We start from the raw sequence: 10,006 nt of genomic DNA on the forward strand, positions 1-10,006 counted from the left end.
TGAATGTCTAAAGCTATCCCTATGGTGTGTTTGTGTAACTCATCTTACCAGCAAGGGCACACAGATGTACTATGTAAATTAAACAAACAAAACCGGCACGCATAATCTCGCATCCAACACACACACACACACACACACACACACACACACACACACACACACACACACACACACACACACACACACACACACAGAGAGAGAGAGAGAGAGAGAGAGAGAGAGAGAGAGAGAGAGAGAGAAGAGAGAGAGAGAGAGAGAGAGAGAGAGAGAGAGAGAGAGAGAGAGAGAGAGAGAGAGAGAGAGAGAGAGAGAGAGAGAGAGAGAGAGAGAGAGAGAGAGAGAGAGAGAGAGAGAGAGAGAGAGAGAGAGAGAGAAAATTGGTGAACAAGCCTTCTTGATGAAATGTGATGCCTTAACCCAGCCCAAAAATCCATCCTTGAAAAGTTTTGCATGAGAACTGTAAGACGTATTTCAACATCCATATTCTGATAAAAAAAAAAAAGAAAAAGATTGCTCATTTTAGATTCAGGTAGAATGATGTAGTTATATTTCATCTACAAATACTTGGCTGTATTGTATGGCCACCAGAACTCTACTATATACTATAATTAAGGCGAGCCTCAAGAGCACCGAAACATCTAAGTCTTCTTGGGAGATTTTATTGCGCTTCACTACTGCAATATACACATTATAATAAGCCTAGTCATAGTTAGACCTCGTAATCTTTAACAGGGAGTTTTGAATAGGAAGAAAGTTGTCTGAGTAAACCAACACCACTACCCGGTATTAACGGAGCCACTACTACCACTACTGGGACCAAAACCTGCGAGTAACTTAATAACACTGGCGCCACCCATTCCATCGCCCTGAGTATTACAAAGCAGAGCGACTTTCCAGTTTTATCTTTTTATTAAGGGTGTGTTTTATATACTACAAGGTACGCTACTTATCTCTGCCTTTCTTACTTAAGTATTTGTGTATCTATCTACCTGCTTACCCACGTACCAATTCATTTATCTATTCTATCTGATCGAAGATAATGCATTAAATAACCTATACCATAACTCGAGCATTGGTAGCACAGGCCTGTCTATTCATAATAACCACTTTATACTACTCCGACTGAGAAAAAAAACAAAAGAGGTCAGATTTTCAATTGGCAATATTAATTTATGATACAAAACATGATCGTTCTAATCATAGCATAAATGTAAGGTTACCTGCTCTGCTGTTATTGCTAGACTCTGGAGAGGCATACTCAAGTTGTAAGGTTATACTCCTAAGACTGTCTCAATGTTGGTGGTGGCGGTGATAGTGATGATGGTGATGGTAAAGTGTTGTGTGTGTGTGTGTGTGTGTGTGTGTGTGTGTGTGTGTGTGTGTGTGTGTGTGTGTGTGTGTGTGTGTGTGTGTGTGTGTGTGTGTGTGTGTGTGTGTGTGTGTGTGTGTGTGTGTGTGTGTGTGTGTGTGTGTGTGTGTGTGTGTGTGTGTCTAGCGTGCACAAGTCCTATAAACTGACACTACATATTGCAGGCGTGATAGACAGAAAACACTAGGTTAACAGTTGTGCATGGTGCGTCCTCTCTTCATCTTCCACCTGCCCATTAGTTACTATAGGTGTCTTCTTATAGATTGAATAATTAAATTGCACTTGACTTAGTTTATAAATTACCATTTCTCTCCTTTTCTCCATTTATCTTTATTTGCCTTTTTAAGCTGATTTTTCTTATTGTATAACACTTAGTAACTTGTGCTCTGTGCTCTGGTGAAGGATAAGAAGAAAGAATTGTAATAGGTAATATTAGTGATTGTTTTGGTAACTTAATGTTAAATTGGCCAGCATGATACTCCTTACCCTGCTCCACTCTTCCTTCACATATGACTATCCGTCACCAACTTCTGCAGCAGCCGCCTTGGCCCCATTAGCAGCACCTATAGACAGCAAACCGGTCTTAACTACTCTCCCAAATGCAAATAGATTAGAAACTATAAATCTTAATGGCTACAAACGTTCTTTAGACTCGCACGACGTCTTATACTGAATGGTGGAATATGGACGAAACAGATGACCACATCTAACGACAACACACAGGTAGGTATAAGGTTAATGTTTACATGAATGCAAGTACTTCCATTCCCAGCAATTAGGCAGTTTCAAACGAAGTCCTTGCCAGCAACACGCAGTTTATTTCTATATCTAACTTCTTTGTTCTTGTCATTCCACTTTTCAGCACACTACTAACCTTCATAAGAAAAAAATATCACAGCTTTAACGAGAAACTTATTCAATGTAAATATTTCTCATTAACCTCTCAAATTTATTAGGATTTAAAATTTGCTTTTTACACTCTCTCTCTCTCTCTCTCTCTCTCTCTCTCTCTCTCTCTCTCTCTCTCTCTGCTTGTCATATTTTCACGTGTCATGGGATATTTTTCATTATTATATAGTTGATTTCTGTTGATCTTGAAACTGTTTGACTAAAGTAGAAAATGGTATCAAGCAAACACACACACACACACACACACACACACACACACACACACACACACACACACACACACACACACACACGATACTTGAATATTTAAATGATATACCTCAAAAGCATGAAAACACAGCACGTAGCTGTGAATGAAGGCGAAACGCTGTTACGCCTTTATTCATTCCATTCATTAATTTTTGTGACTCATTAACTATTGGTAACTTTTCTCCATGACAAGATGAAACCCTTTTTCTTTCCTGTTGTAATGTGAAACTGAAAGCGCTTGTTTGTATGTGTGATTCCCCAGTGTGTATTCTTGTGTTTAGCGACGCATTAAGGCTGGCTTGGGGAAGGCTCCAAATGCACGCCGTGTGACAAGTGATGCATTCAGGCGCTATTTTTATTTTTAATATGATAAAATTAACCTGTGTGTGTGTGTGTGTGTGTGTGTGTGTGTGTGTGTGTGTGTGTGTGTGTGTGTGTGTGTGTGTGTGTGTGTGTGTGTGTGTGTGTGTGTGTGTGTGTGTGTGTGTGTGTGTGTGTGTGTGTGTGTGTGTGTTTTAACAAGGACGTTACACATGAAGATGGGGAGTGAAGAGAAGGAAGGTCACTAGTATGGGACCGGAAGAGAAAGGATGACCACTACTAGGTAAGGCCATTTAAAAGTACCAGTGACGAGGTGAGAAAGAAGAGGGCATGCATGTGGGAGGCTATGGATAAAAAGGCCAAGGGGAAGAAGACATTAAGGAAGGACTACGAGTATAAAGGAAGAATTTAACGAGAACACAACGTGAGAGAGAAAATATAGGAGAGCTGTGAGGAAACGAATGCAAGGAAGAAACTACCAGAAATCGGGGTATGAGAAGACGGCAATAAGAAGAGGTCGCGCTGGTGGAGGTCGAGGGAAAGGACCAGTTTGAAGTAGCCCAGGGATGCATAATGAGTAAGATATTTGGCTATCTCACAATGCATCATCGACCCTTAACTCAGAAACGGTTCACTCTCTCTTAGAAGAAGATCTGAAGAGTGTTTCTCATGTTAGTAATGTAGAAATCATGTCACTATATCACTGGGGCCATTAAAATGTACTTTAAAAAAACAATTGCAATACCAACTAGGTTATTTTAATCTACTGAAGGTGCGGTATACAAGCGTTTCAGAAAAGAATTCTTAACCTCTAAAGAAAACGTACACTTCTAAACAGACAATATGTAGAAGAGAAAAAGAAAAATGCAAAAAACAAAGAAACATAATAATAAAAGGGAAAAGAAGGAAGAAAAACAACAGTGAAAATGACTAGCGGAAGAACAGACAAACAATCACCTTATGTGCCACTGACCCTCAATAGCCCTGACGCCACGCCACACCACACCACACCACACCACACCTCACTACACCACACCACATCACGCCACACCACACCACATCTTACCACACCACACCACACCACACCACACCACCCATATTCTTGACTCTACAGCCCATCATACCACGAATACACCCGACTCTACATAAAGCACACCACGAGAAAAAGAGAGCAAAAAAAAAAAAAAAAAAAAACAAGAAGTCAAGATGTCACTGGCAATACAGTTTAACTTTTTTTTTTTATACCATGTACTTATAACCCTTTCCTCTTCACTTCTACTTCTGTCCATAATCTTTAACGAAACCTTTTAAAAGAGATGACTTCGCGAATTCCTCTCTCTCTCTCTCTCTCTGACGCCAGGTTTGTTGACATTGTTGTAGGTGAAGGTGAATGCGAAGAAGCAGCTATCATAATACTTTACCTCAATACTCTACGAGGTAAGTAAACAGCCGCGCCTTCTTTTCACTTTCTCCTGCGCATTCTGCCCACCTACCTACGTTCATTCGCCTTTGTACCGAGTGTCAAGTGGTTGTTGCTACACGTGGTGGTGGTTGTTGTTGTTGTTTTGTTGATTTTGTTGTTTTTGCTGCTGTTGTTGTCGTTGCTATTGTTATTATTTTATTTTTTTGTTTTCTTATAATTATTGTTATTATTATTATTATTATTATTATTATTATTATTATTATTATTATTATCATTATTGTTATCATTATTATTATTGTTATCATTATCATTATCATCATTTATATTATTATTATTTTTAGATATTATTATCATTATCATTATTATTATTATTATTATTATTATTATTATTATTATTATCATTATCATTATTATCATTACTATTGCGGTGGTGGTGCTGCTGGCGGCTGCAGCAGCAGCAGCAGCGGCAGCAGCAGTGGTGGTGGTGGTGGTGGTGGTGGTGGTGGTGGTGGTGGTGGGTGGTGGTGGTGGTGGTGGTGGTGGTGGTAATAATAATAATAATAATAATAATAATAATAATGTAATAATAATAATAATAATAATAATAATAATAATAATAATAATAATAATAATAATAATAATAATAATAACAATAATGATAACAATAATAATAATAAATAGTAGTAGTAGTAGTAGTAGTAGTAGTAGTAGTAGTAGTAGTAGTAGTAGTAGTAGTAGTAGTAGCAGTAGCAGTAGCAGTAGCAGTAGCAGTAGTAGTAGTAGTAGTAGTAGTAGTAGTAGTAATTTCATGTTCCTAATTATCATCATTACTATAACAACAAAAACAACAACAGCAACACCAACAACAACAACAATAATAACAACAACAACAACCGCCTCATCAACCACCCAACACGAAAACTTTAATATTAACCTTATGCATATTTTCTACACATAAGTACAAATATCGATACAATTTTAGGCCCACAGCACATAACCCCATCAGCACTCACGTATCGACAACCTACAACACACTTCATTCAATCAAGTATAGTTTTCACCCCACCACTAGTTAGTTTTGTCACAATGAAAATAACCGTCTGAATGCATCACTTGTCACACGGCGTGCATTTGGAGCCTTCCCCAAGCCAGCCTTAATGCGTCGCTAAACACAAGAATACACACTGGGAAAACACACATACAACCGAGCGCTTTTAGTTTCACATTGCAACAAGGGAAAGAAAGCGGGGGAGGTCTTGTCTTGTCATGGAGAAAAGTTACGAAAATATAATGAGTCACAAAAAAATAATGAATGGAATGAATGAAGGCGTAACAGCGCTACCTCTCATAATAGAATTTTGTAGTAATGGTCAAGCTAAAGTAAAGTGCTGTGTTTTCATGCTTTTGAGGTATATCATTTAAATATCACCGTGTGTGTGTGTGTGTGTGTGTGTGTGTGTGTGTGTGTGTGTGTGTGTGTGTGTGTGTGTGTGTGTGTGTGTGTGTGTGTTTCATACCGTCTTCTACTTTAGTCAAACAGTTTCAACATCAACAAACATCAACTATAAAATAATGAAAGGCATCCCATGACACGTGAAAATATGACAAGCAGAGAGAGAGAGAGAGAGAGAGAGAGAGAGAGAGAGAGAGAGAGAGAGAGAGAGAGAGAGAGAGAGAGAGGTGGGGGGTGGCACTTGAAGAAAGTGACGAAGAGCCGCCTGGATTCGCACTGTGTTTGAAGAGCCACTCTCCCTCTGGGGCACAGCGAGAGGGAGGAGATTTGGTTAGCACTATTTGCTATCCTTTCTGTTCTGTGACCTTCCTCAGGGGAAAAGAGAGAATGAGAGAGAGAGAGGGAGCTTCTCTGCCAAGTTGCTGTATAAAAGATGAGCGTCATGCAGACACGGGCACAGTCCACTCGTCTCATACCCTTCGTGGACTCCTCCTGTCACTCTCCTAACACCGACAAAACAAGGTAAGCAACAAAAGGTACAGGTGCGGTAACTTCGCCTGTTAGTCAGTGCACTGAGCCGGTATGTATCAAGTGTCGTGGACATTGCCTTTACTGTAGGTGTAAATATCTCATTTCTTATGAATAGTGCAGTGAAGAACTTTGGTTCGTTATCTTTTCCACTGCCACAAATATTTTGATTCTGACAATCATACACTTGCAACACTGTACTTATCATGGTCAGCGGTGCCTTCAAAACTGTGATCCATGCAAGACAAAAGGAAAAGAAAGGAATGAAATTTTGAAAAGTGACATTTGCACCAATTCTAGAAAGTGAAGAAGCTCCGCGTCTCTGCTCATCTGGGCGATAAAGTCCTCTCGGGTCAGCCCACAACCCACACCGCACGGAGAAATTGCACAGGGGAGCGGCGCGTGATTGGACTTTATTCCCAAATGAGTTGGCGAGACGCGGGGGTTCCAATCACCGCTGCTCTAACCTGTGGAATTTCTCTTTGTTGCAGGATGTGGCGTTTGACGGCGACATTGCTGCTGGCCTCCCTGGCCTCTGCCATCCCCCAGGGTGGTTACCTACCCCCCAGACCAGAACCTGTCTGTGAGACAGTTACCTCTGTCGTGTATGACACCCGCTATCAGACTTCTGTCGTGGTTCAGACCGTCAACCAAGTGGACACACAGTACCGCACCACCACCCTTGTTAGGCAGCAAGTGGTTCCCACAACGATATATAGGACCAGAGTCCAAACAATCCCACAGATTCAAACAAGCACCATCCAGAGAACTACCAACGTAGTTTCTGATAAAGTGGTGACCCAGACCGTACCCAGTCCTCCTCGTCAGGAGGTCCAATACATTACCACGACCCGCGTGGTGCCCCAGGTCAGCTACGTCACCCAGACACAGGTACAGACACAGGTTGTACCTGTCGAGGTCACCCGAACACAAGTTCAGACTGTCAACCAGCCTGTCGTCAATTACCAGACCCAATCGGTGCAGCAAACCCAGTATATCTCCATTCCCGGACCCGACGTGGTCCGCACCCGCGTACAGACCGTGGTCCAGACCTCTGTGGTCCGCCAGCAGCAACCTGCCAACACCCGCTACGTCACCTCCACCAGCGTGCGCCAGGTGGTCCAGACCAGCGTCGTCCGGGGCCAGGATGTGATCCGCACCAGCGTGGTCCAGCGCCAGCAGGTCATCCCCTTCACCTCCGTCAACACCCGTTACGAAAATGCTTTTGCCACACGCGAGCAGGTCGTCACCCGCACCAATGTCGTCACTCAGACTCGAGTCAGCACACAGGTCGTTCCCCAGGAGGTGGTGAGGACCCAAGTGGTGCCCACCACCATCTACACCACCATCTACAGGACCCAGGTGCAGCCCTTCACCCAGGTACAGACGGTGGTCCAGACCCAGTACGTCACCGCTGCTCCCGTCTACCAGACCAGAGAGGTGACGAGCACCTCTGTGGTGCAAGTGCCTGGCCAGGACCGCGTCATCACCCAGCAGGTGGTGCAGACTCAGCAGCAGCAAAGCATTGTTTACCAAACAGTCAACCGACCCCAGCAGGTCACCGTCACCACGACCGTCACTGGCACTTGCGGACAAACAGGATACAACTATGACAGGCCGCAAAATGCTTTTAATTACTGAACTTTACTTGAAAGCTTTGTTATATGAGGAGGTGGATGCAAAGGGATCATTTTCCTAAATTTCAAACTATTTCCAATTATATTGTCAGGATCTACGAATAGTAAAAAGTATAATATATCATTATAGGTTTATTTTCCTCTATTAAAACCTTTGGAGCTTCATGCTTCAGATATTGCACCATATATATTTTGATGAGTAAGTATTACTAAATGTCACAAGTTTCCTTTTATATAACTGATATGTACATAGGTACCACTGACTCTCTTATTGCCTTGCGGGTTTTTTTTTTTTTTCAGGAAAATGAAGCTGCTGGTGTTGCTGTCAGCGCTACTGAGCATCACACTCTCAGCATCACTGGAGCGAGAGCGACGTCAAGTTTGGGGCAACAGATTAAACCTGCAGTCGTCCCAGGGCTATCTCCCTCCCCGCCAGGAGCCGGATTGTCAGCCTTCCACCGTCTACCGCACAGAGACCCAATATTCCACCCAAGTGATTCCCTCCACTGTTTACAACAATGACGTCCAGTACATCACTCAGACTTCAGTCAGCACCCAGCAAGTCTTCACTACAGTTACTTCAGAGGTCGTGCGAACTCAGCAGATCCCCTCAGTCGTGTACAGCACGGTGACGGTGACCAACACGCAAGACAACACGCGTACTGAGGTCATCACTCTTCCTGCCCAGGTCAACTACGTCACAAGCACACAAGAAGTCGTCCGCACCCAAGTCCAGTACCAGACCAGGTACTCCACCAGCATCCAGCAGGTGCCCACCACCGTCACCAGAAACGTGGTGTCCACTCAGGTGGTGCCCCAGCAGGTTTATAGTACCGTCTACCAGACCCAGACAATCACCAGTACCCAGCAGCTTCCGGGACAGACCCGCACCGTCGAGAGCACCCAGTACAGCACCGTCTACTCCACCACGGTCATCCCCGCCCCAGATGTGGTGCGCTCCACCACCGTGTACAGGACCAACGTTGTCACCCAAACCGTCAATCAGCCAGGACAGACACAAGTAGTCACCAGCACCCAGGTGGTGCCTGTCACCACCACCATCGTTTCTGAGGTGGTGCTCACCAACACACAGACCCAGTATGTCACCCGCACACAGGTGCAGCAGCAGACCACCACCGTGTACCGCACGCAGCAGGTGCCCCAGTACGTCACCAGGACGGTGACGGTGCCCCAGCAGGTGGTCAGCACTCAGGTGTCAACACAGGTGGTGCCCACAACCATCTACACTCAGCAAACCATCCAGACCACTGTCTACCAGCCAGCCCAGACCCAGTACGTAACTGTCACCCGCACTGCCGTGAACACCCAACAGCTGCCCGGCAGGACCCGCACCCAGTTCGTCACCAGTACCGTCTACAACACCAACTACGTCACCTCCACCACCTACAGACCAGTGTACAACACCATCACTGCCACAAGCACCAGCCAGCCTGACTGCAACACTGGCTACAACTACCCGACGCCTGCTCAACCCTTTAACCCACGAGGCTAAAAAAGCGATCGTTATTTGAAGGGTAAATATTTCTTTTCCAACTGCAATGTTTAGAGATGCAGCGAATAGTATAGCATATCAAGCCGCCGAATGCAGTTGGTGATATTGAAGCGCAAACTATACCTGCACTGAATTTCATATGGAAATAAAACATGATCATTCCCTTTCGTTGTTTCACGTAAACACTGCGACGCAATATGAAACAGCCTTAAATACTTTGATATTCAGAAAATGCGATATGAATAACTATTATCTCATGTTTCAGCCTCTTCTAAACATCGACTTTTACACAGCTCAGAACAAATGGTAAACCACTTCACTTTTTTCTTGACTGACAAATCCAGTTAAAACCTGCAGTTTTATTATTCATGAAATTATTTATTTCATACTCCGACAACCTACTACTGTATACATCATTACTTGTCTTCTCCTTTATGCTGGAACATCTTGTGGGAACTTTAGGACAGACACTGAATCCCCTTTGTGTTGCATACATGCACCGTGTATTACCTTTTTTTACCTTTAACTTTAAATCATAATATTTTCATTAGCGCAGATATGAGCTATCAACAAACAAGTTTGTGCACCTTTCCTCCCTTGCACA

The 10,006-nt window shown here is 43.4% G+C and overlaps 1 protein-coding gene across 2 annotated transcripts; it reads left to right on the forward strand.

The window, feature by feature from the left end:
- Window positions 1-6,115: 6,115 nt before the first annotated feature.
- On the forward strand, window positions 6,116-9,566 carry LOC123517741 (uncharacterized protein C1235.01-like). 2 transcript variants are annotated; one of them, XM_045278146.1, is made up of 2 exons: window positions 6,116-6,246; window positions 8,190-9,566. In XM_045278146.1, exons 1-2 carry the CDS (start codon window positions 6,158-6,160, stop codon window positions 9,400-9,402), a joined length of 1,302 nt encoding a protein of 433 aa, XP_045134081.1. In that variant the 5' UTR covers window positions 6,116-6,157; the 3' UTR covers window positions 9,403-9,566. The 2 variants fall into 2 exon arrangements, with proteins under 2 accessions (XP_045134081.1, XP_045134082.1); XM_045278147.1 differs by lacking the exon at window positions 8,190-9,566 and adding an exon at window positions 6,744-8,013.
- Window positions 9,567-10,006: the final 440 nt, after the last annotated feature.

The sequence above is a fragment of the Portunus trituberculatus genome, chromosome 42, assembly GCF_017591435.1.
Source record: "Portunus trituberculatus isolate SZX2019 chromosome 42, ASM1759143v1, whole genome shotgun sequence".
NCBI classification, from domain to species: domain Eukaryota; kingdom Metazoa; phylum Arthropoda; class Malacostraca; order Decapoda; family Portunidae; genus Portunus; species Portunus trituberculatus.

Bases quoted from the DNA above. Each gene is read 5' to 3' on its own strand.
- LOC123517741 (XM_045278146.1), top strand. From the start codon at position 6,158: ATGAGCGTCATGCAGACACGGGCACAGTCCACTCGTCTCATACCCTTC. The intron at 6,247-8,189 runs GTAAGCAACAAA...TTTTTTTTTCAG, and splicing joins CCTAACACCGACAAAACAAG to GAAAATGAAGCTGCTGGTGT.